Genomic DNA, 14,986 nt, shown 5'->3' on the forward strand with positions numbered 1-14,986 from the left:
GTTTTTAATATCTGTGCCACCAATGAAGCAAAGGCAGTGCATCTAATCTTAATCTATATTGTTTGGACTTTCGTTCAGTAAATCAGCTGTACGAAAGAATAAATTTCTTCTTTTAAGTTCCTTCCCCGCCCCTGCTGCACAAGTAAGTGTGACTTCCTGCCCTCCTGCTCTCTTGATAGCGCTTCCCTTTCCTGTTTTGGTTATAAGCCTTCATAGAGACTCCTGGCTTGTCTCCCTGCCAGATTTGTCTTCTGCTCAGTAATCAGGTGAAATAGCCTATTTGTGTTTAAGCACACGTGCTGGACTTGAGCGTATACTCCTGCAGGATTACCTGACAGGACTTCCTCGATGGCAGGCACGTAAGTATCTGGGTACTATGCAGGATGGCAGGGAATTTGTTGACCAGGGTTAATGTGACTGAATAAGAAGGAGAGTGTGTATTGTCATAAACACAGAAGGTCTGCATTTTGGTTATAGCCTCACAGGATAATTTATAATTGTATAAAATGGTAATTAAGCTTTTATGGCAATGCCACATTAATATGGATCCCTTGGCAGTGAGGGAGAGGCTGACTTGATGGAGCAAGCCTCCTTCATTCCTGCTTTGCTTCTGTCAGCTCCAGGGGAATTGTCACAGGTTAATTTGCATTTCTTCTGGGATTGAAGGGAAACCATGGCAAAGCAATGCCAGCTTTAATGAAAGACCTTTATGTTGATTTCCTGTATTCACTTATGAGTCTGTCTCTCCTGGTTATTTGTTACGATTATGATCTTTGATGAAGGTATTGTTCTTCTCCTGAAGTATGGATATGGCTGGCCTGTGAGTGAGAGCCCTCAGTCATATATTTTCACTTGACAGTTCAGTTTTGGGTTTTGCGTAATAATATATTTTACAAGACGAGTTACTTCTTGTTTTTATTTCTGTAATTTAAGGGTCAAGGGAAACAGTTTATATTAATAGCTACCTGATCTAGTCAAGTTACTTTTTTACTTGTTTTGACTAACTAACTGGGCTCATAATTTTTCCTCAGGACATTTATTCAATTATTTTTAGGGATATCTAAACTTTACCTTGATATTTATTTTTGGGAACTCCCAAAGCATGTATTCAAGGTGGTATGCAAACTCTGAAAATGAATCACACTTCACTGCAGAAAGACATGTTATGTGAATTAAAGGCTTATTGGAGCAGTGGAGATTCTTCATTAGGAGACAATAGTAGCCCGACCTTGTTGGAGCAAGTGGAAGTTGAAGGGAAAGTTTCCTGGAGCACAGCGTAGCTCTGGAAGTCTGACTGCCTGGCAGCAGTGACACTTCTCTGAATCACTACACTTCCTCTATGAAGTGCCTTTTGCAATGCAGTTCTCTAAAAGCTTTTTTTTAAGATGTTGAGTTGAGATACTGATGATTGGAGTTCCCCTTAGAATCATTTGAATTCTTATGCTTCGGTTTGTAAAAAGTACCAGAGAAATGATGGGTTAAAATTAACTCCACCACGTAGTTTCAAAATCTCAGCAACATAAGCTAAGATGTGCTGACCTACAAGTGCATCAATCTGCCACCCTAAATCTCCACTGATTGGCAGATACGCTATTTAAGTGCTGTGGTGAACACTGAGAGGTCAGGGCTCTTTGGGGACATCCGCTGGTGGTGCTGAGGACTGAGCTGTTCTGGACTGATGGTCTGGCCCTGGTGGAACATCTCTTCCACTGCATTATCATTTTGCCTACTTAAATTTTTTCTATTTCTACTCAGTTCTCCCATGCTCAAGAGCACTGAGGTGCGACAAAGGTTATGCAAGTTTCCCTGGTCATGCCAGGATTGCATGCATGTTCCCGAATTTAACAACTCATCTCCTAAAGTCCTGGCTTAGTGTAATACCTGGGTGCCTCATAAACTGCCTCTGTTTTGGTTTCCAACTGAAGTGTCTGCAGTGGATGTCTGCAACAGATACTGGTCATGGCAATTCCCACTGGGTATGCCAGTGTAATAAGGGAGAATTCAAAATTAATGTCTCACTGCTAACAGAAGGAAGAGTAACTCTTAAATATTCTTCCTTGAGGTAAACCAGTGTTCGTCTTACTCTTGTTACCACTGTTGATACCAGTATTTCCATTTCCTGCTCTGTAAAATATGTATTTATCTTGCAGGTGTGTCATGACTTTATTTAACACTATCAGTCTTTTTGAGAGCTGCTTATGAAGGAGGCTTTGTATTTGTACTGTTTTCTTGTAATTATTTAATATTAAACTGTTTAGATGCTGGAGTTTTAACAGTGGAGAAAGGTGATTGCCAGGCACCTACAGCAGATGCTCAGTGCAATGCAACCAAAGCCCAGCACTGAAGGCAGGTCTTCGATGTGTACCTGCAAGCTGAGCAGGAGACCAAAAAATAGCAGCCTCTGTGGGAACTGGGTTTCACTTCAGGCTGATTGGGGCAAGGACAGCACTGTCATGAAGGTCTTCACAGAGGCAGGCACCAGGAGTGAGTACAAATTGAGGACTTCTGACCACTGGATCCATGGTTTGGTTTTTCAAGGGGTCCCAGGAAATGGGACTCAGAAAAGTAAATGGAGATAGTGGTTGTGACACCTCCATATTACACATGAAACTGTGACTGCTATTTTTCTAAATGTCTGCTGGAAAATATTCAGGCATTTGCATGTCACTGAGGATTGAAATCACCTATCTGTATGTAAAGTCCCTATGGGTTTCCACTGTCCTGTAGGTAGTCTGATCAGTGGCTAAATGCTATTTATTTCATTGTGAGGTTTTGCTGCATTGCCGAGGAAATAAGGTTTTCAGTGCTCTGGGACAGAGGTAGTGTGAACGTTGGTTGCAGAGGGAAATGGACTTTGAAAAAGGAGGTCCCAGAAGGAGTCACAAGCATGACTGATGTTGTGTTGGAGAAAGGAGGCTCCCAACGAGAAATGGGGTCATGAGCAAAGCTGATGGTGAATCTCTGCTGGGAAGGCTGGAGGGCCACTGCACTCCAGCAAATTTTATCTGTAATGAGCACAGATCTCAGATATGGTCTATATGAGCTCAGGGTGACCTGACTGACTTGTGTTCAGAGGGTTTCACAGGTTCTTTTCTGTAAATCCAGTTGTCAGAAATGTCCACTTCTTTCTGTAAAGATTGAAACTGAAACACTTCCCTGCATCCCAGTCATTGTTATATTTGTTGTAGTGAAACCAATTACAATGTTTAGCAAATTAGTCCGTCGGGGTTTGTAGTATACTTTAAATGCTGCAGGAACGTGACTTGTAGCTTACGAATTTTGAGGTTATCACAGATAAGTACCACACAGACCACACATCTCCGTATACAGGGTTTTGTATTCACGTTAGCTGTTTAAGCTGACATTAAGAGAATTCTGTCAGCTTCTTAAATCAGCATCAGCATCTATTTCTTGCATGTCGGGTTTAACCACACAGCTGTGACTTTCTGTGTGCAGGTTCAGTGGACAAGTAGAGTGTTATCTCTCATGTTCTATGTGCTGAGAGTTTGTTCCCATGTAGGACAAGTCTTGGGTAAAGTAGTAGGGGGGAGGAAATGGATGGGAAATAGAAACTAAAAATAAGGTAAATGTTTGTGAAAGTAGCTGTATGCATTTCCTAAGAATACCAGAAGACAGCTTGTTTGAAGGTGAGAGAATAATGAGCAGCTTGAAACAAGGTAGATCTTTAATACGTTCAAAGCATGATAGCTTGATTTCTGTCAGGGGAGCTTTCACAGTTTATGCTAAGTGAATTTCTGCCCCAAGGAAACAGTTGTGTCTGTAAATATAAAGGAGAGTGAAAGTCTCCTGGTCCAGATGGATTTCTGGAGTGGAGCCCACAGAATTAGGTGTTTAACCCTGAAGTTGGTTAGTTACAGTCATTTGTTACACTTCTGTGAACATGATTTGGTGACCCTCCAAAAGCTCTATTACACTGTCGTGGCTCTAGAATAAAGTATTTGAAACCCCTCCCATTGCCCCCGAGGGGGTGGCCTCTGGGTGGGCTGGGGCTGGACAGGGCGTCCAGGGTAGGGCTGGGATAACCCTGAGCCATAGCAGGGGCCGTGGCTCATAGGTGGGCTCAGTGACTCAGTACCACACTCTGCAAAAGTCTTATTCATAAGAAGATACCTTGTAAGTTGAGAAAACAGGTCAATGAAGAAGCAGTGCAGCTTGGCCTCTCATCTTTTTCTCAGTCTGGGACAGGAGAGAAAAGCCTTGGAGACCCTCCAGAGCCCCTCTAGCAAAGATTTGCTTCCAACCATTATGGTTTACTCCCTTCTTCCTCTTTGTTCTCTATGCCAGGTCTTCTGTGGTTCAGTTTTGAGCTTTTTGCTCAGATGCATATGGATAACCTGATGGGCTAGACACAGTGAATCAGGACTTTCCCCCAATCCATGGGTCCTCCACTCCCAACCTCCACAATCATTTCTCTCATTCCCCCTCTGTGTTTCCTTGTCCTATTCAATTACTGGCAGTCAGCCATGTAATGTCAAACAGCCCCATTAAGTCTCATGTGATAATGCACAAAAAAGACAACTATTTTCCCTAAGACTCCCAGTGTTATCTTTTCCACACTCCTTTGTGGCTCTTTTTTGGGTATGAGTCCTTGCTAATAATAAATTTACCAAAAGCCAGGAAGAAAGGACTGCAATTTTCAAGTTCTGCACAGGCAGAAGAGGTGAGAAGTTTCTGCATTTCTTCACTGCAGCACTGTCTCAAAGTGCAGCCTCATTGCTACCCCCAACTGTGAACTCAGTAGTCTCAGTACCTCAACTGGTACCTTTAAGCTTGACTCATTTGAGTCTGGAAGTGATGCTGACACCGTAGCTAGCAAAGCAAGAAGGATAGAACAAACCTGTGTGGCCAGCCCAAGCATGCCATGCAGCCTAGGTGCTGTGCTTGGCCACCCACTCTCACCAAGGCTGGACAAGAAGAAGGGTCAAAGCTGACCCTTTTCAAGAAGGGTTGACTCCAAATTAGCTAATCTGATAATTTGTGAAGATGAATCATAAACAGAAGAGATGGAAGACAGTGGGTCAAAATGGGTTACACAAAATTAAGTAAACAGTATCATCTGCAAACATAATTTCTTTTCATGTATAGTTTTGTAATACTGAAACAATATTCTATATATCTCAACAATGAATACTGGAATTTAGGTACAACCTGGGGATTTCCCAGTGCAGTCTGCTTCCATCAAATACAAAGTTAAGCAGATTTGCTTTAATTTCAGGCAAACAAGTGGTCCTGCTGCAGAGGTTTGCCATCCCACAAGATGTAAAGCACTGAGGAGAAAATGCTTTCAGAATAGACAGGGGTAGATATTATGATTTGGATGTAAAGGGGTCCCTAAGAAGAACCCCTTCCACTCCACATATAAGTATGACCTCTTAAATCTGTCCTAGAGCAAAGCGTAGCTCATTTGAGTAGATGTTATGTACAAACCTGAACAATGTTGTAATTACATCACTCCATGATGCTGGTTTTGTCTTTTTTACACATAATTGCCTGTGGTGGAAACCCAGGTGGATGAGTCTGACTGCTTGCGTGTTAACGTAACATAAAAAATCAATAAGGCCATTAGTAATACTTGGAAAGGTATGTGAAATGATGAATATTCTCCAACACATAGCCATTTTCCAGTAACTTTTGTGTATTCCTAGGAAAATAAGGCAAGTTCTAGGGCCTACACTCATATGACTTTTGTGTATAAATACTGTTATCTGCCAGACTCTTCTCATAGAGAAGGTCTGGGACCATGCACAGTAGTGTGACTAAACCCCATATTTATTACCTGTTGTGTGTACTTGACATAAGTATCAATGGTTTATCATCCAAAAAATAACAGAAAATTTTCCTGGAGCTTCATGAAATCAGTGTTGCTTAATTTATGTTTAAAATAATGGACTCTACAGAGGTCAATAGAGAGGTTCTCACTGACCTTTATAAGAGGAACATTTCCTGGGCTGTTTTCAGGGAAGCTTCTTAAAGCAGCAGTGGGGGAGTTCTCCCTTCTGTGGGTAGGACCAGTAGAGAGTCTTCAGGCATAAAGAGTTACACCTCCTTTTAGGGTGAGACAGCAAACTAGCAAGGGGTCCCTGGGGACATTTTAGGTTTTGAAAGATCGATGAAGTGCTTTGCAGGAAAGGATTCCCCTTGTGCTGTACTTTTATATTCCTTTCTGTTATTTCACTGGAGGCCAGATAACAGGCTTAATCCTGTTTCCATTTAAATGAATGATGAAAAACTTCCACTGACTGCAGGGAGAGCAGGGATTGAGCTTGATGTGTTGCTTTATGTTACAGTAACAATTGGTTGTCATGCATTAAATATTGCTCCTGGGATCTACATCCACATTTCCATCATGGGGTTGTAGAGGGCTTATTTGCTGCAGATTTTATTGGCAGCAAGGTCTGAAGGCAAATTTGCTGTATCCCCTGGAATCTGGATATGGCATTATGAATAACTCCAGGGTAAGGCCCCCATGGCTGTATAGTTAAGTGTGTTCTCTTTGTTGTAAGGATAATTTAATTAATTTTGACTAATTAAGGAGCCCATGGCAATTGTGTGTTCCAAAATTCATCTGAAATGGGGACAACATTGGGTCCCAGACTCGCTGTGATGAAACCAGTGGCATGCTCTTGCTTACTTTAGTACAGGGAGGCGTGCAGTGACCGGCAAGGCCTGAGGAGAAGGACCCGATGTCACGCTGTCCAAGTGTGACTCTCCCAGGGACCGTGTTTTCTGGGAGCCCGCAGGCTCACTGGGGAGGGGGTTGCTGTGGCCTCAGGCAGCTGATGCTTCCCTCGCCTCTGGAGCTGGAGGTGGCACAAAGCACCTGGTAGCACAGGCTGGTGGGCATCATTTGGCCACAGGACTACACCAGAGATTATTTTTATTCATTCTACTTCCACATGGCAAAGCTAACCCAGTGTACATGCCTTTTAGCTGGTGCATTTCTCTCCCATCTGTGAATCCGAGGCAGAGTGAGCATCCCCAGGCAGGTCTGGAGGATGCAGGCAATGCCGCTGCCTCTTGCACCATTTGGAGGATTAGGCAGTCTGGAGCGAGCTCAAATCCCTCAGCTGCTAGTGTCAGATACGGAGAAGCTGCCACGAGACATTAGCTTACCTTGAAAAAAGGGATGGAGAGGTATTTGCTGGTTAAGTGCATCAGCAAAACACAGCTGTTTCTGGGTATCTTGTATAACAAAGCAACAGCAACTGGTGGATCAGCTTGATTTTAAAAATTCTGAAGAATGTAAATAAAATCATGTTTAGTCTTTCTGATCTGAATATATTGCTCCAGTAACAATCTAGCTGTTTCCATGCAACATAATAAAAATACACTTTATTCTGAATTTTCTTACCTTGCTCTTCATGGACGTGTCTGCCAGCATTGTTGCTCCCTCTGTAAATGCTGTGAAGTTTTCAGGCGCTTGCCCACAGCCTGGAGGAGATTTGTGGGCTGCCTGGGGGCTGTAAAAAGTGACTGATAAAATAAGCCAGCATCAGTAGGCTCTAGTGTACAATGGGGGATGAATGTTTTTGAGACCCACAAATCAGAAAATACTGAAAATTGCTGCTGTAATCTATCCAGATATTCTTAATACTTACAGTAACGTGCTCCCTTTCATTTAAAAGATGACAGTGATGGGATCGGGTGGGTTTGCTTTGCAACAGTTGGTATAATTTACAAGTGGTATAATTTGGTGCTGTGGCAGTGGGGGGGATATGGTTTAGCACTACCCAGGAGCTTCTCGTGTATTTGTGTGCAAGTGAGGCATTACTGAGGCAAAATCAAGAAGTATATGCAAGAGAAAGAATGAAAGGATTTGTGTGCAAAGTGGATTACCACTTGACATTTCATTGCCAAATATTATTTAATATGGCTTGGGCTAAGGAAGGGAGGTATATATAAATATATAGAGGTCTAAAGTAAATAGGACATTCATGAACTTAAGATCTTCGCAGGACGTAGTTCCTAACATTTTTATGTAGGCCTAATATGCAGTATTTGCTCGTTGGATATCCCTGTTGTTACATTTGAAGATCTCATATCTCCAAAATTTGGAGGATTCCTTTTTTTTCTTCATATAAGGAACTCTTATTTCCTCTGGTATAAGAAAAGTGGCTGGGAAGTCAGGAGAGTGGGAATGAAAGTCCTGATCAGTATTGACGTGTCACCTCAACAGTATTTGCCAGGGGCATTTCTTGCACATGAAAGATGTGTTTAGCATGAATCTAGTATATGTACATTAGTCACGAATATGCAAGCAAGAGGTAAAAAACTGATGAATTTCTGTGAATCTACAGGACAAAAATAGTTCTATATTAATGCTATACAAAATTATGGCAGACATTTGTGGATTCCCCTTTTTCACTTTCTTTGCAACTAGGATGAAGGAAAAAAAGAGTTCCTGTGTGTTTTGTACTGTGTATTCTTGGACTTCTAAGTGCGTCACTGAGTCTGGGTATTAGGCGTCAGCTGGATTAACATAATTGATTTCTTCAGTTTACCTAATGTGGCTTTTGGTTCAAGGTCTGCTTGCTTCCAGTTTTAAATGTGTAACTCAGCTGTGGATATCACATTTATTTTGCCAGTAAGCTGTAAAATATTGGTAAGTTTTCACACAAATGTGAAAGACTTCACTTGCCATAAGTACATAAAATAAATGGAGCATTCATACTCTTGGAGAGTTTTCATAACATTTGTGTGATACAAGTTATTCCTTGGGGCCTAATATTTTTGTATCAAATAGATTATCGGTTCAAAACGGCAGCATACTGGATGTTTTTTTAAGTCTATGAACACATACATGCCAGCTTTAATTTAACAGGCAGATTGCATTCAAAGGATTAGCAGATCTCTTACAAGACATATGTTGTAAGTAGTTCTGATAATTTCTGTGGTCTTTTTTCCTTTAGATATTTTCAGTAGTATGCAGCAAATTCACTGGGGTTTTTTTCTTAATTTTGGGGTTTTTTTTGCTTTTCAGTGAACAGAGTATTTGCCAAGCCCGGGCTTCAGTTATGGTCTATGACGATACCAGTAAGAAATGGGTGCCAATCAAACCTGGACAGCAGGGATTCAGCAGAATCAACATATACCACAACACGGCCACTAACACCTTCAGGGTAGTTGGAGTTAAACTGCAAGATCAACAAGTGAGTAACTGTATTGAGTTTCCTGTAAAGTAAACTTTGATCTCTTTTGATACCATCAGTTCTATACTTAATGCAGTACAGCAACATTTCCTGCTCCCTGCAAGGTACCTGCTTACTCCAGTCATTCTGATTTTGTATAATTTTTCTGTGCACAGAATGTATCATAATTTAGTGCTTATTTGCAAACAGAACTTTTGGTAAATACAGAGAGATTTTGATGCTATTCTTCCCCCTCCATTTTTGCTTGTGAAATGAATCTTTGTTCTGCAGGTTTTGCTCTCAGCTCTGCCTAACTTACTTTTTGCTTGTTATTAATACAATATATAAAAAAGAAATAAATCGTTCTGCTCTGACATCTTACAAAGTGCGATTGTTAAATTGCTGTGATAAGTAAGTAGTTCCTCATAACGCATTTTCGATTCCTAGGTGCACACTGTGATCTGATTTGCCTAAGTCCGCAGGAACTCCTTGGATATTATGGGGGTTCTATGGGATTTAGATAATCAAAACTGGGATCAGACCCCCATTGGCCACCAAAGCACAGTGCTCAGTCCAGGACTGCCATGGTGTGGCTCTGGGCAGCCTGGGTCATGGGTGCACCAGGAGATGCATGTCATCAGAAGCTCCATTACCAAATGTCATGTTTAGACCCTAAAATAACAAAAATTTACTTGGGTGGAGTAGCAGTGCCGTACCAGTGCCATTTGCATTTTAGAGCAAAAATTTCAGCATCAGGGACTCCCTCTGTCTGTTGGCGTGAGGCCAGTACGGCAGCAACAGCTCAGCCTGCCCAGGCTACCCGCCTCCCACGCTCACCTTGAGCCCTCAAACTGGCAGAAGACTCAGGAAAAAGTGGGTGATTGATTTTCTTTTGGTTCAGAGAGTGGCGTTGCCTCCTGGGAGGATGTGATGAGCACCACAGCCAGTGTGAGATGAGCAAGGGCCGGGCAAGCCAAGCCAAGCCAGAAAGCAGGAGCCGGGGCACCACCACCTCTGAGCTGCACAAATGTTGAATTGAGTGATCAGCTCATGGAAATGTAGATGATGTCCTTCAGCTGTCAGCTGTAATGATGCTTGGGCATAACTGGAAAAGTTAGTCAGGTTGCTGACTGGAAGTGTTAATGATTTTGTTACACTATCCATATACACAGTCATCATTCTGAAGAAGAAAAAGCAGAATAAAAATAGGTGGGGCTTTTGAGCACATTGGTTTTCAGCAACTTGCAGTGCGTTTTTGAAACACCTGCCATATCTTTTGTCTCCAGTTTTATCCTTCTCAGTAGAGCAAAGGCAATGTATTAATGTAGCTCCATTTCAAAAATAGAAAATATTTTCAAAAATAAATGAAATACACTGACTTCTTAGTCAGCTGTGAAAGCCAGTACTGTTTTGTAACAAGCCATGCTAGTTGTTTATTTTACATAGCCGGCAGGTGAATATAAATTATTTTCATGTGACTGCAATCTAAGATGGGTCTGAATAGCTGGTGTAAAACAAGCAAAAGTCATAAAGTCTACATGTAAAGAGAGAGTATGTACCAGAGGTCTGTCTTAATTGGAGTATGCAGCTTAAAGAGTAAGGTATATTCTATTTGCTTGCAAATGTTCCTACTTATGAACAGGCTGCATACCATCTAAAAATCATCTCGATTCAGAAGGAAACAGATAGAAGATGATATTTTTCTAGAGTTTAAAGATTAAAAGTCCTCCCTTAAACAAACAAGTACACATTACCTTAGTCACTTAAAGCTGTCTAAAAGAAAGTATTCACCTTAAATATGATTACAAAACTCTAGTATTATGTATAAAATAAATCCAAGGCAGTGTAGCATAGTAGTATTTTAAAAAGCATTCTGAAAGTCTCAAGATTCACAATTTAATATATTTTATATGAATCTCACATGGAATCGTAAACTTGCTAGTCTTGCTAAGTATTTGCATTTAATGAGAACAAAAATGAATTTCAGTTAAAATAATTCTCTGTACAAGCCATTTCATGCTTGCTCTCAGGCTATGCTAAATCACACTGAAATTGAGGTTTTAGTAAAAGCTGTTGCTTTGCAGGGAAAGCTATCTTTTTCTGAAAAGGACTGATCTTCAGCTAATATGTGATTTGGCATATAATGAAGCTAATGAACCTACACAGATTTCCAAGAGTTGAGAAACTAGTTTAAAATAGTGTAACACAACAATACCATGGAGGAACAATTTTAAGTTTTATTACATACCGTTTGGCAAGGCGCAGACTAGAGTAATTGTCATGACTTCACCTGTCTGCCTTTAATGTTTCCCGTTTAATTTTTGTTGGTTTATATTACACCTCTCATAATCTAATTTTCATCCTCTTTGGTTTTTTTGGTTTGTTTTTTTTTTTTTTTTCATATCTTCTTCTGTAGACTCTTTGTTCTTCGTCTAGCTGCCTTTCTGTTTTCTAGCCCTTTTTTGGTGCATGTGTTAGAGTTTATGATACTGTCTTCTCTCTCTGCTCACCTTATCTGTTATCTAGCTGACGGTGTCTAAAAAGCTCCCCTCACAGAAGTATGGCTTTTAGAGTGGCAGAACTTGAGCATCATTCTCACCCCCAGGAAGTGGTCACCAGACCTCTTTTTCTCCTTATGTGTCTGGGTGATGTGCTCGTTGTGTGCTTGCATGCAACAGCAGTGCTAAGTTACAATGAGATCCCCTTTCTGCTCTGCACAGACGTGCATATTTGCATAGACTCATGGTGGCATGAGTGGTAATCTTCAGAAAACCAGAAGTTGGCTTTTGAAGCTTTGAAGTAGCCACAGAGGCCAGAACTGGTTTGAAGCTAAGGTGAGATTGGTATTAAAATAGCTTGATATCATGAGCTTTGATGTTTCCTTGCAACCTTCATTTTCTCAAAGCCCAACAGTTTCAAGCGAACAGTTTGCCCCCGTGTTGCGACTTGCCAGCTGTTATTATAACCTAACCTGTTGTAAAGGTGAAGTGTGTCAGCTTCAGTCACCATGTAAGTTCACCAAGCTAAAAACATACAAGTGGTCCATCTTTATGGCTTAGCTGACAATCAGTGGCTCCCCAGTTGAGAGTCCTGATGAACTGAGGGTTTAAAATCATTATTTTATATCAAGTGATTTCAGCCCATCATGATCTCATCACAGAAAGGCATGTGCTGAACAAATAGGCGGGGAGGAGGGTGCAAGTCAAAAGTGAATCGTATCTCCAGAGGGTTTGGAGTTGATGTGGCTAAGAAGTGAATGTAAAAACAGAGCCTTGGGGAAGGTGGGATGTTTTACATTTGAGTCTAAGCCAATACTGAAACAGGGGCAGCATTCTTGGGATATAAAGTAAACCACATTTTTTGAAAAATAAAGAACCAATTAATCACTGCTGTAACTCATTAGAAGTGGTCAGGTTTGGGCCTGCTTACAGAAATAAAGAATCTGTCCTCAACTGCACTAGTTTTTAGCTGCTACACCATATTCTCCCTGTTTTAGTAATCATATGACTGCTCCCTATGAGAGGAGTCTGAGTGCTGGCAGTGTGGCAGATGCCATGCTGATAACAAACTTCTGAACTGTTTCATACTCTAGAGAGACAAGCAGATGTCTTGTTCTGGTTCAGTAAGCAAAAGTATGGGCAGTAAGACTTGTGTGGGAGCTTGTCCCGTGATCTTGGTTGTGGTTACACCTCAGATGTGGTCCTGAGGCCCTCTTGATCCCTTCTAGCCCCATTCCTGTGAGTCCTGTCAAACACCACCATCATCGCTGCTGACAACTTACAACTCATCAGCCTACAGACTTCAGTCAAAGGGAAGGGAAGGGAAGGGCTGCTTGCTTTTAGTCTACTAAAAATCTACTATCTTTTTAGTAGATCCCAAAATTTCCTGCCTGCCACAGAGAGACTACACATGAAACTGAGATGAAAGAGTGAAGGAGAGTACCAGGTAGAACTGAAGCAAATATTTTTTTAACTTTATAGTGGTGGAAACATTGAAAGGTGTCAACATATTAATACTATGCACAAATGATCTATGTAACTCCTTGCCATACAAGATCATTGAAATACAAACTTTAACAGGGGTCAAAACAACACAGACATTTATATCAGTAACAAGTCTACTTTGTTTCAGGATAGAAAATACTAAAAGATGTTGGAAAAGAAAAAATAGAAACATAAAATACCATGTTTCAGCTTTAAAAACAAACTCTGGATGAATTATAGGAAGAACTGTTTCTTATGGACAAATCCATTACTTATTGTTGCAAAACTTTCAGTAAGTTTCTCTAGTTCACCTATTATAGACTACAACTGAAGATTAAAAGATGAACTGTTGGTCTGCTCAGCAAGGTGGATGCTATCTACTGACATAGGAAGCTTTAGAGTAAAGATCCCTTAGAAAAGTGTAAAAAACCCCCAACCTATGCTCCAAACAGGGAGACCTTCTTTATTTTTGTTACTGCTCTGAAGCACTTGGTTATCATTACATGCCTTGCAGGGTCTCCAGACCATCTGTACAAAATACCTTTGTGCATGCATTCTTAACAGTAGGAGAACACCTCCTCTTCTTTTTTCTAGAAACGTTAGCCAAAGGAGATAAAACGAAACTGACTATGTTTCATTTCCCAGTTTTAAACTCTCTGTTTTAAGTTTAAAGACAGGGTATTACATCCTGATGATTACTGAATGTCAACATTCAAATTCTGTCTTTATTCAGCTGAAGGGATCAAGCCCTCAGAACAGAGTGGGTTCTCTTGAGTTCCTTGGGTCAGTGTTCTGGGAAAGCAAATTTTGAACCGCTTACCTGACTTCTATTAAACGATTTTTGGCAAAGGTTTTTACAATTTCTGTCTTTCATTATACAACTGCACTACACACTCTGGTGCTTTTTGGACTTCAATAGTGCTGACTTTAAAACAGAAGATTCTTTTAGTAGGTGAGAAATATTCACTTTGCAAAGCCTGGTAGAAGCTCACCAGTTAGTTTCTAAACATTTCCTCAGAGATACTGTCTGTTCCTTCCCTTGGTTAAGCTACTCAGAAGTGGTTGGAAGACTTAAAAATTGATACCTGTTAAGACTGTTTGGTTAGTCATCCAGGCATGAGTCTACTTGGTGCTCTAGAGACTCATTGAGTACGAGCAACATCAGTACAGGCTCTCCCAATGCTCAGTGGTAGAATGGGGCTGATGTCACCATTTTTCTAGAGAAAGGGGCTATCTAAGCTGTCAGCTATAAGAGTGAGTTCAAATCTTTGCTGTGACCGAGCAACAAAGTTTCCACAATGTTCTGGTTGGTGTGGGTGGCTTCCCATGCATCATGCTGGTGATGTAGTTCCCATTTTCAGGGGACCAACTCTTGGGAGCCTGTGTACCAAATGTAGGCTGCCCTGCATCTCCCTTTGGATCACAGGTCAGGAATGTCTCTATGAAATGAGGCAAAAAAAGCAATGTAGGTCTGACTGTTGTCCAGTGCATTTACATAGAAAGTTAATAATGATGTTGGTTTGAGAGCAACACTTGGACCAGATACCTGATGTTCAATAACCGTCAGGCTAATTTATGCCTAGAGCTAGACCAAGTATTCAAAGACTATTTGCTATGTCACTGTTTAGTGCTGGCTCAGGTAAGTAAATGCATTATAGAAATAGAGTATATATGTAATTATCTGCTGGTGTAGTGGCTTCTTTGCTGGTTTCCATTTTTTTTTTTATATTAATGTAGTATAGTTATCAGACATCTGTTAACTGTCTATATTAGTGAGACAATGTCATCCTTCAGCAACAGGGATGTGTGAAAAACAATTTGCTCCTTAGGTATTAGTTGCTCATCTAATGTTTT

At 40.9% G+C, this 14,986-nt stretch overlaps 1 protein-coding gene across 8 annotated transcripts in view; it reads left to right on the forward strand.

Moving 5' to 3' along the window:
* EVL (Enah/Vasp-like) overlaps positions 1-14,986 on the forward strand; it is a 134,403-nt gene that overhangs the window by 47,515 nt on the left and 71,902 nt on the right. For 7 of the 8 annotated variants that reach the window (XM_074908661.1, XM_074908660.1, XM_074908654.1 and 4 more), the window contains exon 2: positions 9,002-9,170. In XM_074908661.1, coding sequence (XP_074764762.1) covers positions 9,002-9,170 — 169 coding nt within the window. Of the gene's footprint in view, positions 1-809; positions 821-9,001; positions 9,171-14,986 lie in introns of those variants that run through there. The other variant, XM_074908656.1, reaches the window with a different exon arrangement.

Source organism: Athene noctua, chromosome 6 (genome assembly GCF_965140245.1).
Source record: "Athene noctua chromosome 6, bAthNoc1.hap1.1, whole genome shotgun sequence".
In the NCBI taxonomy this organism is placed as follows: Eukaryota; Metazoa; Chordata; class Aves; order Strigiformes; family Strigidae; genus Athene; species Athene noctua.